We start from the raw sequence: 16,616 nt of genomic DNA on the forward strand, positions 1-16,616 counted from the left end.
AGGTATCATGTCTTGCTCATTTAGCCCATAATGGATATGAAGTCAGTGATTTGGTGCCAATAGAAAATAACATGTGTAACAGGACCCAGATGCTGCTCAGCCTCAGAAGCAGCCAAGTAACATTGTGAGTATCGGCTAGTAAATAGTACAAAGTAAATCTACTGTACATTATACACAATAATGATACCACATGAATGACTATAAAATCACTGTTGCAATTAAACAGTCAACAGACTTTAATGAAACGACAATATAGTCTATTATATCAACATATTTAGAAAGACCATGGAAATGCTGTAAAACCCATTAATTTGTCACATGATTGACAGAACTGCCAGATAAATCCCTGAGAATAATCTTAGCCTGGGTGTTAGCCTGGGTGTTAGCCTGGTCTGGAGCAGGCTAGCTGCAGAGAATAAATCACCATAGTAACTGGGCCAGGATAAATTTAACCTGCTTTCATGCAACCGACTTGAGGCTAAATTCAGCCAGGATAACTAACTTATCCCGGCTTAATCCCTTATCCTGGTTTCGTGCAATACCCCTCAGGTTGTTAGTCTGAATGTTGACTTTATGCTTCCTGTTTGTTTTTCACAATAAAATAAAGAATAAAAATAAAAGCAGACTTACACTTCCTCAGACCTGGTGTCAACCATCGGACTCCAGCAGGCTGCAGGCTGAAAGGAGGAGGAGGGGGGGGGGGGGGTCAGAGCAGCACGTTCTCTTTCAGCATGCTAACATGGACGTTACATGGCTCTAGTCTACTGTTTTATTATTCTCTTCTAATGTGGGGTTGGGCTTTCATACACTTTGATCCAATCTGAATCCGCTATCCCAATCCTTCTGAAACCCTGATTGAATCTAATCAGGTTTAACTTTCAACATTTACAGGAAACTTCAGTTAGAAAGAAGAAAAAGTCAAAGATTCAGTTGAGATCTGTGATCAGCTCTGACAGAGAAAATGTTTCCAGCTCTTCCTCCTCTATCACACATTGTCTGTCCATACCTGAGAGTGTCCAGTCTCCAGTGTGGATCCTCCAGTCCAGCAGACAGGATCCTCTCTCCTGAGTCTCCTGGATGATTGTAGCTCAGGTCCAGCTCTCTCAGATGGGAGGGGTTGGACCTCAGAGCTGAGGCCAGAGAAGCACAGCCTTCCTCTGTGATCAGACATCCTGACAGGCTGCAAACACACAAAACAACACACATGTCACACAGTGTGAGAGTACTGCTGTGTGCAGTCACATACAACAACAAACTGTCTCCAAACTAACTCACTAAAAGATGAAGTGAATCAGGGAGCTCCAGAAAGTTGAGCATCCAGCCAGATGGGAAGATTCAGCAGCATGTTTTTACCTCGTCATTGTGATCCAAATGTTCAAATCATTCTTTTTTTTTTTACCATGTTTTTATTCAAGAAAGAAGAGACAAAACAGATCCATACATTTAGGTACAGTGTCTTTCTTTTTTTTTTCTTCTTATGATTAAATCAATCCCATCCCACGCACACCACTCATACTGCCACAAAAAAAAAAAGGGAGGAGGAAGAGGTTGAGAGAGGGGAAAAAATCCCACTCCATGTAGGGGTCACATCAGGTATCAGACAACACTTGCACACTGGGCAAAGCCTTACACTAACTGGGCATTATATTATCTGGGGGGAGAGTGTTAAGCCTCTCAAAGTATGACAACAATGGGTCCCATATTTTATGGAATGTATTAGTTGATCCTCTAGAGAAATATTTGATTTTTTTCTAATTTCAGGAATAGCAACAGGTCCTTAAGCCAGACTGACACATTCGGTGGTCGATGAGACCTCCATTCCAGCACTATCCTTCTACGAGCCAAAAGGGAGGCAAAAGCAAATGCGTTTTTCTTATTAATGGCCATTAAGACCTCACTCACTAGTACACCAAAAATGGCCATTTCTGCATTCGGCTTCACATTGGTGTCAAATGCTTCATTTTAAAGTTTTACAAACAGATGACCAAAAGTCTCTTAACTTTGGACAAGTCCAAAACATATGTGTCATATCCGCTGAAGTAGAATTACAGCGGTCACAGCAGTCATCAATGTCTGGATAGATTTTGGACAGTTTCGATTTGGTATAAGAAATTCGGTGAAAGACTTTAAACTGTATGAGGTTAAGGCGGGCACAGGAGGATGTTCCGTTGACTCTACTCTGAGCACAGTCCCAGGCTGCGTCAGATAACTCCATCCCCAGCTCTGCAGCCCAATCAGCTCTGATTGTATCTAATGACACCTTTTTGAAAAGAAAAGATTGTGTTGGATATAACTGAAATCTGGCCTTTATGCCGCACAGGAGTCTGTAAGATATTGTCCAGCTCTGAGTTTGCTGGTAAGGCTGGAAAGGTTGAACTCCACGTTTGAATAAAGTGACGTACCTGAATATATCTAAATAAATCTGACCGTTGTAGGTTAAATTTCTTTGTAAGATCATTAAAGCTGCCAAAAAGACCATCAATATAAAAGTCACTACATCTAAGAAGACCCACTCTTTGCCACTGTATAAAGGTATGATCCATTCTGGCTGCAGGAAAGAGGTGGTTATTGGCAATAGGGCTACACATAGAAAAATCAAGAAGTTTGAAATGTTGTCTAAATTGTGCCCATATTTTAAGAGTAGAATGTACTACGGGGCTTGATGTAAACTGAGATGGTGAGAAAGGTAATTTTGCTGTAGCCAAAGCAGAGGGAGATGTTGATATGCAGGAGTTTGCTTCAACTTGGCACCAATCAATATCTGGAGACTGAAACCAGTGTATAACTTTTTGTACATTAGATGCCCAATAATAATTCCTTAAATTGGGGAGTGCTAGGCCACCCTGGCTCTTGGGTCGCTCCAGAAACTCCCGCCGGATTCTAGGAGTCTTACCATCCCACAGAAATGAAAAAATTAACTTATTTAAAGACTGAAAAAATGATTTGGACAAAAATACGGGGAGACACTGAAACAAATACAAAAATCTAGGTAAAACATTCATTTTAATACAATTAACTCTACCTGTGAGTGACAGGTATAGGGCTGACCGTCTCTGAAGGTCTGATTCTAGTTTACTCATGAGGGGTTTGAAGTTCTCTTCATAAAGATCAGAAAAGTTACGGGTGACCTGTACGCCTAAGTATCTAAAGCCAGATTTGGAAATGTGGAAAGGGAGTGCATTATCTGAAATCTGAAGAGCTAAATTATTGATTGGGAAACATTCACTTTTGGACAGATTCAATTTATAGCCTGAGAAAAGCCCAAATACATGTCACATGTCCACAACTTTAGGGACACATGACACTGGATCCGATATATAAAGCAATAAGTCATCAGCATATAGAGAAATTCTATGTTCAACTCCCATCCTGTGAAGCCCATGTATGATGTGTGATGTTCTCAACTTAATTGACAGGGGTTCTATAGCTAATGCAAACAAAAGTGGGCTGAGGGGACATCCCTGTCGAGTACCCCTTGATAGGGGGAAAAGTTGGGAAGCCAATTTGTTAGTTATTACTGATGCTTTTGGAGAAGTATATAGCAGGCGGATATAAGAGATAAGGTTAGAACCAAAGCCAAATCTTTCTAAGACGGCAAACAAATAACCCCACTCGATTCTGTCAAATGCCTTCTCCGCATCCAGGGAGACAACCACTTCTGGAATCTCCCTGGACGCTGGAGAGTGCACAACATTCAAGAGTTTACGAATATTTGTGAAAGAGTGGCGGTCCTTCATAAATCCAGTTTGGTCAATTGAGATTACTTGGGGCACTACAGTATCTAATCTTGAGGCAAGGAGCTTAGCTAATATCTTTACATCTGTGTTTAGAAGTGAAATTGGCCGATATGACCCACACAGAAGTGGGTCCTTACCAGGTTTCAGAAGAAGTGAAATAGATGCCTCTGTTAGGCTCTGTGGTAGTTTTGACTGACTCAATGAATGATTGAACATTTCTAAGAGAATGGGAGCTAGCTGAGATGAGAATTTCTTGAAAAATTCCACAGGATAGCCGTCAGGACCTGGGGTTTTACCACTTTGCATTTTCTGGATGGAGTCAGAGATCTCTTGTAGTTGCAAGGGTTTGTCCAATTCAGTTTTAACAGCCACATCAACCTTAGGGATATCTAAATTGTTTAAAAACTGTAACATGTTTGATGCATCAAGTGGAAATTCAGATGTATACAAGTCTGCGTAAAATGCTTTAAAAGTATTATTTATTTCCATTGGGTCTATAGTTAGCTGTGAACCATTGTGAATCTGCGGAATCATACGAGACGCTGATCTGCATTTCAGCTGGTAAGCTAACAAACGACCTGCTTTATCTCCATGCTCATAGTAGTGCCCTCTTGACCACAGGAGGTGTCTCTCAGTTTTTTGCATCGATAATAAGTCATACTGAGTTTTCAGAGCAATTCTGTCTTTATATAGCTCCGGAGTAGGAGCTGTGGAATACTGGTGGTCTATGTTTCTTATAGAGTTAATAAGTTCTTGCTCCCTCTGTTTCCTTGCTTTATTACGTGATATGGAGTAAGACAAAATTTCTCCCCTTATAACAACTTTCAGTGTCTCCCATAGCGTAGATGGTGATATTACGTCTGATCTGTTGAACAACAAAAACTCATCAATTGCTTTAGATATGAATTCACAAAACTGTTTGTCTGCCAATAAGGCTGTGTTCAGCCTCCAGGTATTGTGCGGTGTTAGATTTTGAGAGAAAACAAGATCAAGAATCACTGGTGCATGGTCTGATTCCACTATGGCAGCATACTCTACTTTCTTTACAGAGGGAAGGAGTATTTTGTCATCAAAAAAATAATTATTCTACTGTAGGTATGATGAACGTGTGAAAAGAAGGAGAATTCTTTTTTGTGTGGGTAAAAAAACCTCCATGGATCAACACAGCCTGTCCGATCCATGAAATCACAAAGAGCTTGGGACATTTTGGAACGTGTTAAGGTTTTAGGGTTGGAGCGATCTATAGCTGGGTCAGTCACAGTATTCAGATCCCCAGCAAGAATGAGCCTATGCGAATCTAGATTTGGAATCAGGGAAATTAGTTTGTTAATGAAGTCAACATCATCCCAATTAGGGGTGTAAACACTTATAAGTACGACTGGGGTGTTGAAGAGGGAACCTGCCACTATAATAAACCGACCTTGAGGATCAGAGATCGTTTTTGAAGGCGTAAACAATATCTTTTTATGGATCAAAATTGCCGCTCCCCGTGCTTTGGTGTTAAAGGCAGAATGGAAAGTCTGACCAACCCAATTCTTCCTGAGTCTAACTTGATCAGCTATGGTCAAGTGAGTTTCTTGTAAAAATGCTACTTCTACATTCAATTTTTTCAAGTGGGAAAATATCCGTGTTCTTTTAATAGGCCTATTCATGCCCTTAACATTCCAACTTATAAATCGGGTAGATGACGTGCCTACTTCTGTACTACTATCATTTGTGCCATCAGCCATGCGCCGTTAAAGGAGGGGAATAAGGTGGGGTATGCACCCTGTAGCAGAAAGGTGACCGTTCGTGAACAACTCCTCCAAAACAATAGTCAAACACAATGACCAAAACAAAAAACCCTTTTGGCAGTATAAAAACCCGTTTTTACATAGAATAAACAAAACTTGGTTGTGTCAATAATTAAACCCATCCCAACATTGAACATAACAAACAAATCTCCAATGTCTGCCTCTTGAACATAGGCAGACCGCTGGCCCCCCTCTAAGTCGTGAATCTTCCGGAGTTGTCTTAACTAAACCGTAACCGAGAGCCTTTGGCCTTCTAAAAGTTAAACTTTAAGTTGTTTTTTAAAAAATAAACAATATCGCCGTCTAACATTCGCCACAACAAGTCGGACTATTCCGACAATGAGCTTAAGCAACGATAGGTGCAACATTAAACAGTAACAGTTAGCTAACATTATCAACAGCATTACAGTTAGCTATTAGCCATCATAGCCAGCTAGCCATCACCACCAACACAAGAATCACAGATTAGAATGACCCCAAACAAAGTCAATTCAGGGTTTGAGAGTAAATGCACATAGTAGGCTGGGAACAATACAGATTTACCTCAAAATGTTCATGTTAGTCTTTTTATGTTGCCGTTATCAGTTGGTGACGACAACAACTTTCTTCAAGCCCAGTTCAGTCTGGTAGGCTTACCGTTAACGGAGATGAACTAGCCGCCAGCTGTCAGCCAAGTAGTCGCCTGTTCCTAACAAATTTGAAGCAATCCGTCGGGTTAGCCTACTCTTGAGCCATCACCTGTCGATTGTAGAACGCCCTTGCTTCCTCTGGTGTGTCGAATTTAAGCGTATTCCCTCCAAAAGAGACTCGCAGACAGGCTGGATAAAGTAATTGGAATTTTATTCCCTTCTTGTAAAGTGCTTGCTTGATATCACTGAACTCCGCACGTCTCCTGGACAGACTGACGCTGAAATCCTGATATATTCTCAGAGTAGAATTCTTGTATTTCAGCTCATGTTGTCTAGCCCATCTCAGTACACGCTCCTTTTCCTGGAATCTTTGGAAGCATACCACAAACGGTCGCGGAGATTGTCGAGTGTGTTCAGGTTTTTTGCCCACTCTATGCGACCTTTCCAAAGCTGGAGCAGAGTCAAAAACCCCACTGCCCATGATCTCCATCAGCATGTTTGACATAAACACCACAGGATCCTCGCCCCCTTCACTGTCTTCAGGAACATTCACTATTCTCAAATTAGATCTGCGAGAGCGGTTTTCTAAATCCTCGATGCGATCCAGGAGCTGTGTATTCTGCGTTTGCAAGGACTTCATAGCTGCGTCTGCTGCAAATAACTTTTCAAAATTCTCCCCTGCTAGGGATTCCGTTGCAGTCAAGCGGGTTTGAAAGTTATCTACAGTCTCTTTTATAGCGTTCATAGAAGACTGCAAAGGGCCAACAGATTCCTGTATGAGAATGGAAATGTCCTCTCTTAAACTGGCACGTTGCTTTGACAGCTCCTCCACCAACTGGTCCATGGAGATGCCATTGCCATTACCAGAGGAGTGTTCGTTAGCAGGGGAGGCCATAGTAGCTAGCTTGCTAGCAATGGTGTTCCGCGTTGTCGGTGGACCTGAAGTCGACTGTTTGAGTTTAGAGTTGCTCATTGTATGTTCGTGGCTAATTAAGATGTTATATCCACTGTTTTATTACAGTTCTACGGCGGTATAAAACACTTTAAAAGGTAAGTTATAGGCAAGTTAGGCCGGAGCTCGTCTCTCTTGCTTCCTACTCCAGCATGGCCCAAACCGGAACTCCCGTTCAAATCATTCTAATGTGTTTATGAAGAGTGAAGCTTTTGCCAAAAGGAAGAATAAAGACGCACTTTTATCACAGTGCTGTGTCAACTTTTCAGGTTTTTTTAAACTCAGCATAAAACTAGAAAGTGTGTGTGGCATCTTACCAGGAACGACACGATGCTGCAAACCTACAGACAAACTAACAGTTTTTTCTATCACTTATTTACACGTCAATGATAAAACGTCAGCGTGTGGATCATTAAGCTTGTTGTTCTAGTTAGTGAACTAACAGCTTCTCACAGTCAGCAGTAGGAGATGAGGAGAGGAGCAGGTTGACCTCAGGTCTCTACACTGAGAGCCTGAAGTAGGAGGAGCAGCTACGGAAGCCTAATGATGCTAAAAGTAAATGCTACTAAACAAACTATTCATACTGTGAGTCTGTAGTTTCAGAGTCGTGTGAAATCATTGAGAATAATATAAAATCAGTCTGACTTGACTCTTGACACTGTAAAATAAGAATAAGTAAAGAACTCATTATTCAGTATTTTAGAGAGTAATGGGTGTGAACTACAGGGGATGCAAGTATGTCCCGATCATTAAATTGCACTTCTGAATCCATAATCATGATGACATTACTCTGTTTGTAAAAGTATTAGGTTATTTAGTATAAAGTAGTAGGCTATTTAACAATTTAGGTAGATATATCAGTCATTTAAATTGACAATTGAAACTATGATATAATGCAAACTTACAATATAAATATTAGCGGCCGAAACTACAAAGCGACTCGTCCACAGCTACTTTTCCACAATATAAACTGACTATTTATTAATAACTTTTATTCATTTAATTGAAATATTGCTTATGGAAGTAATAGTTTAACTCCCTGGCTGATGACATCACCTGGCATAATTCATGTTCAGTCAATTTTGTTTTTATTTCTTTGACGGTGCAACAGCTGAGACAGCGTTCACAGCACGGCTCATTTTTACTCATTCTTTGTCTTTCTCTAAACCTTTAATTCCACTAACACTAAATAATAATCTGTGTTCCTGTTGATCTATCTCTGAGAGCGGGACCTCAGTCTGACCTTAAATGGTATTTTGGGGACGTCATTCATGTTAATTTACTATTCTCTGGAACGCGCGTTCATTTAGAACAGATGGGATTCATCATGTTTACGAAGGTCATTTACGACTGTCTCCTGGTGATACGAGTGTTTGGTGAATCAGACGTGGCACACTCGTAAATTCCACCTCACGAAAAAAGTACGACAGATTTAAGAAGAAAAATACGAACATATTATTGCATGTGGCCTAATGACTCCAATATGTATCATATATGTAAAATTGTGTTAAATGAAAGTGTTAAAATAGTGTAAAATGTTAATCTACTAAGCCGGACATTAGATGAGAGGACATTGTGTTTAAATTACTACATGTTGAAATAGACACTGAATTAATATTGACTTTGTTAATGAGCCTATGTCAACTATGAATAAAATCAAAGTGAGGTTCAATCATAGCGCAGCAAAATGTGCCTTACTTTCTGAATTATGTTTGTCTTATTTCATTTTTAACTGCTTCCAAATACGTTACACCACTTTTTCACCTGTATGCTACAATTTTAAAAGAGGAATGTTAAGTCAGTGGAGTGGTACATTAAAACTTAAACACTGACTCAGCAGCAGTTTTCTCCCATAATGCTTCTCTCTCCTTAGCGTCTGCAGCAGTGATACTTTTTGTGAAATATATGTGATATAACTCAACGTAACGTAATATATGTGACGTAACTCAAAGTTTTCTTCAGGAAAATGTGAAGTAGAAACACAAAGATGTGTAATTTATGAATCATCAGTATGTGTGATGGGAGAAAGAACATTTTATATTAGAAATAATATAAAATAGGAAGTAAAGAACTCATTATTGTAGTTGCAGTATTCTTAAGGATGTTCAACTGTATCAGGTTAAAATTAATTATTTTTTAGTCATTTTGAGGCTCAAAATAAATAGTTTACATCTATTATCAAGTCAACCATCAGAGACACTTTGAGCATCTACAGACAGCGTCTCATACACACTGAGAGAGCCTGGCGTACTTATAAGGAGAACAGATACGGCTCCAGAGGGAACCCAACACCCACAGCTCTGAAGATGAAGCTCAGATTCATCGAGTGGAACCACTGGTTGGCCAAAAAACACTGTGATGGACCCAACCCTAACCCTTTATAAAAGCATCACTGTGTTACTGAAGGTGTAAAAGTAGGACATAAGCAAGCAAGAAATTAGACTTCAAAATGTTCAACTAGTATCTTGATTGTTGATTACTGTGGTGTATAAGACAGAAACTACATGGAAATGATCCTGCAACAGCTCACTTAAATGCCGTGATATGTGAGGTACATTTAGGGGCCATTTCTAAGAACTTTCAAATAATATTATCTGCTAATTATCACATGACTGTTCATTTTACAGACCGGTCCAATGAGATGTTAGAAATCTGTAAACTCATCAGTGGTGTTTAATAATTCAACAACAAAAACAAAAGAAAACAATAAAAATCTGCATAGAAAGTAATTCTCTGCTGCTGAAGGTTAGAAAGAAATGGTCTGACAAATCACATCAGCAGAGACAATCCTACACAGGTTTAATGTTTATCCTCTGAAGGTTATAAATGTTTGTGTTTGTTATGTACATTGGGATCTACTCTAAAGACTCGGGTAGGGTCGGTGTTATGAGCAAATGCTTCAGCCTTCACCTTTTTGGTCAGAAACTGCTTCATTTGTTTAGTTATTTCCCCTTTTGGTTGACAGATGAAGAAAACAAGAACATATGATTATTTACTTTATTATACGTGTATTCTAAACTAAAAAGGTTGATGAATCCTGACCTGAGAGTCTTCAGTCCACAGTGTGGACTCTCCAGTCCAGCAGAAAGCTGCTTCACTCCTGAATCCGGCAGGTTGTTGTTACTCAGGTCCAGATCTCTCAGACTAGAGGACTGGGAGCTGAGAACTGAGGACAGAGTTGCACAGCTTCTCTCTGAGAGGTTACAGCAACTCAACCTGGAGACACAATGATGAACAAGACAATAAATAATCTGAGTTAAAATATTTACTCATATAATGTCTTTGGATATGCAGGATATTCTCTTCCCATTACTCGCAACAGAATATGAAACTGAATCAGAAAAAGATAAACTGAAACATTTTCATACCAAAGTGCAGAAATCCTGATGTTTAGTGGCTGTTTAGATTAGAAAAATATCTAATATTAACTGTAAGAAGCTCTTACCTGAGAGTTTCCAGTGTACAGTGTGGACTCTCCAGTCCAGCAGAAAGTTTCTTCACTCCTGAATCCGGCAGGTTGTTGTGACTCAGGTCCAGATCTCTCAGACTAGAGGACTGGGAGCTGAGAACTGAGGACAGAGCTGCACAGCTTTTCTCTGACAGGTTACAGCCACTCAACCTGAAGAAAGGAAATATAAAGAAACAGATGACAAGCAAGAAGTTACTTATTTTTTAAAAGACAGAAAAATATTGAAATAATGATGAATAAATCAAACTATCTGTGTACTTACAGAACTGTTTTGGAGGCTTTGACCACTGGCAGCAGCCTCAGAAGAGCTTCCTCTGAAGCAGAGTATTTCTTCAGGTCAAACACGTCCAGATCTTTTTCTGATGACAGTAAGATGAAGACCAGAGCTGACCACTGAGCAGGAGACAGATACTGTGTGGAGAAATCTTCTGATCTAAGGTACTGTTGGATCTTCTCCACTAGAGAATGATCATTCAGTTCATTCAGACAGTGGAACAGATTGATGCTTCTCTCTGCAGACACATTCTCACTCAGCTTCTCCTTGATGTACTCGACTGTTTCCTGATTGGTCAGTGAGGTACTTCCTGTCTGTGTCAGCAGACCTCGTAGGAGAGTCTGATTGGTCTGCAGTGAAAGACCCAGGAGGAAGCGGAGGAACAAGTCCAGGTGTCCATTTGGACTCTTTAAGGCCTCGTCCACAGCACTCTGGTAGAAACGTGTCTCTGCAGATTCTTGTTTAGTTTGAGACTTCTGGGATGTTGTTTGTTGTTCTTCCAGCAGATTGACTCCAGACTTGATGAATGTCAGATGGACATGAAGAGCAGCCAGAAACTCCTGAACACTCAGATGGACGAAGCAGAACACCTTGTCCTGGTACAGCCCTCTCTCCTCTTTAAAGACCTGTGTGAACACTCCTGAGTACACTGAGGCTGCTCTGATATCGATGCCACACTCTGTCAGGTCTGATTCATAGAAGATCAGGTTGCCTTTCTGCAGCTGCTCAAAAGCCAGTTTTCCCAGAGACTCAATCATCTTCCTGCTCTCTGGACTCCAGTGTGGATCTGTCTCAGCTCCTCCATCATACTTGATGTTCTTCAGTTTGGACTGAATCACCAGGAAGTGGATGTACATCTCAGTCAGGGTCTTGGGCAGCTCTCCTCTCTCTCTGCTTTTCAACACATCCTCCAGAACTGTAGCAGTGATCCAGCAGAAGACTGGGATGTAGCACATGATGTGGAGGCTTCGTGATGTCTTGATGTGGGAGATGATGGTGCTGGCCTGCTTCTCATCTCTGAATCTCTTCCTGAAGTACTCCTCCTTCTGTGGGTCAGTGGTGAACCCTCTGACCTCTGTCACCATGCCGACACACTCAGGAGGGATCTGATTGGCTGCTGCAGGTCGTGTGGTTATCCAGAGGCGAGCAGAGGGAAGCAGTTTCCCCCTGATGAGGTTTGTCAGCAGCACATCCACTGAGGTGGACTCTGTAACATCAGTCAGGATCTCAGTGTTGTGGAAGTCCAGAGGAAGTCGACACTCATCCAGACCGTCAAAGATGAACACAACCTGGAACTCTTCAAACCTGCAGATTCCTGCTTCTTTGGTTTCAGTAAAGAAGTGATGAACAAGTTCCACCAAGCTGTACTTTTTCTCTTTCAGCACATTCAGCTCTCTGAAAGTGAATGGAAATGTGAAGTCTATGTCCTGGTTGGCTTTGTCTTCAGCCCAGTCCAGAGTGAACTTCTGTGTTAAGACTGTTTTCCCAATGCCAGCCACTCCCTTTGTCATCACTGTTCTGATTGGTTCATCTCTTCCAGGTGAGGCTTTAAAGAAGTCTTCTTGTCTGATTGTTGTTTCTGGTCTGTCTGGTTTCCTGGATGCTGTTTCAATCTGTCTGACCTCATGTTCATCATTGACCTCTGCAGTCCCTCCCTCTGTGATGTAGAGCGGTGTGTAGATCTGATTCAGAAGGGTTGGGTTTCCTGCTTTAGCGATCCCCTCAAACACACACTGGAACTTCTTCTCCAGGTTAGACTTCAGTTTACGTTGACACCTGCCAGCAGGAGTTCCTGAATGAACAAACAACATGAAATCAATCAGGTGATTCTACAGTAAATTGGTAGAATGTAAACATTAAACTGCAGATGTTTATATTTTCCTCACTATGAAATCTATTCAGCTCATCAGTGGAGGACAAACAGCCTCTGATCTGATGCAGATGTGTGCAGCATATTTACAGCAGAGTTTGAAATATAAACCTCTCCCATGTTGCCTCCATTTCCTCTCCATCATGTTAAATCTGTTAAAATCCTCTTACTGCTCTGCAGACGCTCAGCCAGCTCCTCCTGCTTCATTCTCCTCAGGAAGTGCAGTGTGATCTTCAGAAGTGAATCTCTGCTGCTCCTCCTCTGCTCTTCCTCCTCACCGTCCAACACCTCCTCATCATCACTCTGACTCTCTAAGCATTCTGGATAATCTGGACTCAGAACCTTCCTCATCTTCTTCAGCTCGTTCTTCACAAAAGTGACGATGTTCTCCTCCAGCAGCTGGAACAGAATAATATATGAATGACACAATCAAACTAACATCATGAAGCAAACATCAGATCCATGTTGGACACACTGACAATCCACTGGTCTACAAAGTGCAGCATGGAGATGATTGTGAACACAATAGATGTAAAAGTAGTTGTTGTACATGTACAGACCATAAATATGGAGTCCAGGTGTGTTTGATGCTGCTGGGCAGACTGACCACTGGGAACCTCTGAGCTCTCCTGGTCCACTCTGTGGAGGAATCATGAAGAATGAGCTCACATTATGTCTGTCCACACAGAGACAAACACAAGCTAAAGGTCCATCAAGTGATATTTGGATGTGAACAGAGAATCAGGTGACTCCCTGTAGTGGTAAAGCTTTACTAGTCCTGCTGATCCCACTGAGAATCAACAGCTCAGTCTGTTTGTAGCTTTCAGCTCAGAGTCACTTTGGTTTAGTCCCAACAGCTCTCACCAACCCTCCATGAAGCTCTGCCTCCCTCACTGCACACTGCTGAAGGCAGCTACAACCAGTGTGTGGTTGTATGAGACTGGTTGTACTGGGCAGCTCCCAGTGTCAATGTGTCTGACTGTGTGAGTGTGAAAGCTGCTCAGGGAACTTTGTCTGAGTCAATAAAGGTTTAAAAACAGGAGACTTGATAAGAGTCTGATGAAAACATCATTATGTTTTTATCTGTTTGAAATCCTCACCTGTGATCATCAGAGTGGCGTCCATCTTTGAAGGTATTAGGATGCTCCATAGACCAATCACTGTTCATAGACACACAGCTGGGTTCAGGTTGGTCCAGCTTCCTCCTGATAGAAACACAAGATACATTCTGCTCAGCACCCAGAACACACTGACACTAAATCTGTCAGTGATTTAATACACCTACTGTACACAACACAGTAGTATCCAGGTAGTTTCATATGAATTCACTGTTAACCTTAAACATGATTAACTGTATGAGTAGAGCTGTATTCAGTGCAGTGTGCAGCACCTGGAGGGGTGAAGCTGACACTCAGCCGAGGACACAAAGACATGAACTCCTTAAATCTCAGCTGGTGGTCAATGAGTGTTGGGTTCTTATTGTCTAAGGCTTCTCCTTCATCTACTGTCTTGGATTGAACCTCATTTGGACGTCTCTTTGGATAAAAGCATCTGCCAAATGAATTCATGTCAATAAAATGTTTGGTCTTTATTAAAGATGCTGTGATGATGAGCAGCTGTCTGGATAATTCTCTGTTCTGCAGACATTTCTGTTGACAGTCCTTCAGCCTGTTAGTGATACTATTGCTTCTCCTGCAGTTGTTTGATGTGGTTAACACACTGCTTCCTTTAGCTCATCCTGTCACAGACTAATATTAACAGTGTACTCTGAAACTGACAAGAACCCAAGCTGACCACAGCTGCTGGTCTCTGAGAAGGAAACTACCAACTTTTAATGAGCTTACAGGAGCTGAGTGATACTCAGACACATTTTGGGTGGAGGCTCATTTTAATACAGTATAGTGAATAAAAGGTTGTGGGTGTGTTTGTTTTGGGTCAGTCAGCGTGCTCGCTGGGTGGTGAAACCAGTGGCTGCAACATATCTAATAAATATCATAGAATAATGATGCAATCATTAAACACAACCAATGAAGTTTCATCTTTAACTTCCTGATGTTTTAAAGACATTTCTTGTAAACTGTGATGAGGGGCCCCGGCCCTCGTACCCACTCTAACATTCACACTGATCTGCTCTGTCCATCATCAATATAAAATGATCATCAATCAATAGAAATGATAGTTTTAATAAAAACATCAACAAACTGAAATGATCTAATTACCAACATTATGGATCATTATGGATCAGAAATATCAATAAATGATCCAAATGTCAAATAATTCAACTGAGAACTATTTATCCTGATTGAGGTTTGAACTCATATTGTCCAATAACCTGATTTTAATACTGAGAACTATTTACTTTTAATCAGATGAACGTTGTTGTTTAAAATCAATAATAATATTTGGAGCGGTCGCTCTGAAGGACTCACAGCTGAGTTCAGGTTCAATCACCAACACTTCCCTCCAGGAGAGATTCTGGATTATTGCAGTAAAATGTTTGATTTTGCAGCAGTTTTTCTAAATTATGATCAAATCTGAAAAGTTTGATAAAAACCTTCAATAAAAACAAACTGAGTCACTTACATTTAATATTTAGTGACAGTTTACCTTGTTGCAGCCGGACGTTGTTCTTTAAAATCAATGAAGTCATCCATTGACTGATCACTCTTCATAGACACACAGCTGGGTCCAGGTCCAGGTCCAGGTCCAGGTCCAGGTCCAGGTCCAGGTCCAGGTCCAGCAGAGTCTGGTCTGTGCTGCCTCCTTGTTCTTCTACACAACACACACAGAGCTTTGAGTGTGAATAATGATGGTGGAGTGATGTGAGTGGAGAACAGTGATGGACAGTTAGAGATCCTCATCTCACCTCTGAGCTTTGGTCTGGCTGTCATGTTCCCCACACAGAGAGCTTTTAGAGGGAGGGACTCCCTCCTCTCTGTCCTCACTCTGATCCATGCTGCTGAAGTCACATCCACATCAGTCACACACACTTTCTACCTTCATCTGGAGAGGAAACACAGATCATCCTTTACATCATTTCTCCTGTCACATCCTAAATATCAGCTGCTCCTCCTGTGATTGGCTGTTATTCTCTGTTATATATCAGTGTGAATGCAGCCAGACAGCAGTGTGAGGCAGAGAAAGCTGCCATCAGCTGCTGTACTTCTACTATCAGTCCACTAGATGGCGCCATGAAGCTGCAGTGAAGTGAAGAGCAGCACACATGATGCATGGAGGAGGATTTACATTCACTGACAGGCAGAAGGACTGAGAGCGACTACAGAGTCTCTGCACAAAATGACTTTATGCAACAAACAGCAGCAGATTATTTGAGATGAAACAACTGTGATGGAATTTATTTCACCTCAAGCCTTCAATACAACATTTATCATTTCCCCATGATCAACATTATTTAATTAACACCTAATATTCACTTTTAATGAGTCTGTAAGTTTCCTGTAAAGGACTCTGATTAAAGTCATTATTTATATGTAACATAGAGGCTGTTATACTCATATTCTTCCAGCTCATTCATTCAAGTGTTTTACTATAAAATTGTTGTTGTTGCATTTGAGTCATTTTCTACTGAAAGCTTGTAATTCAGATGTTTACACTGTTTAATAACTCTTGATAACAGTATCTAGACCTGGAACATGCAAACAAAGACCAAAGATTACAGTTTGTACTTTGACGTGTAAAAGCAGCATGAAGGACTTCCCACAGTTCTCACATGACTTCTAGAAGCATTTGGAAGGATTCACATCATTGACTTCAGTTAAAGTACAAATAGCTTCCTGTAAACATACTCTATTACTAGTAAAAGTCCTGCATCCATCATGTACACAAGTATTATTGGAAGTAAATGTACATGAAGTATCAACAGTAACTGAGT

At 40.9% G+C, this 16,616-nt stretch overlaps 1 protein-coding gene across 1 annotated transcript in view; it reads right to left on the reverse strand.

Annotated features, from left to right (window-relative positions):
• LOC128361636 (NLR family CARD domain-containing protein 3-like) overlaps positions 1-15,897 on the reverse strand; it is a 19,495-nt gene extending 3,598 nt beyond the window's left edge. Inside the window, exons 1-9 of the mRNA XM_053322160.1 lie at positions 15,591-15,897; positions 15,332-15,496; positions 13,825-13,929; positions 13,285-13,363; positions 12,895-13,123; positions 10,843-12,646; positions 10,557-10,730; positions 10,154-10,327; positions 631-677 (exon numbers count right to left, since the gene is read on the reverse strand). Coding sequence (XP_053178135.1) covers positions 631-677; positions 10,154-10,327; positions 10,557-10,730; positions 10,843-12,646; positions 12,895-13,123; positions 13,285-13,363; positions 13,825-13,929; positions 15,332-15,496; positions 15,591-15,679 — 2,866 coding nt within the window. The 5' untranslated portion in view covers positions 15,680-15,897. The remainder of the gene's footprint in view (positions 1-630; positions 678-10,153; positions 10,328-10,556; positions 10,731-10,842; positions 12,647-12,894; positions 13,124-13,284; positions 13,364-13,824; positions 13,930-15,331; positions 15,497-15,590) is intronic.
• Positions 15,898-16,616: the final 719 nt, after the last annotated feature.

Source organism: Scomber japonicus, chromosome 7, assembly GCF_027409825.1.
Source record: "Scomber japonicus isolate fScoJap1 chromosome 7, fScoJap1.pri, whole genome shotgun sequence".
NCBI lineage: Eukaryota > Metazoa > Chordata > Actinopteri > Scombriformes > Scombridae > Scomber > Scomber japonicus.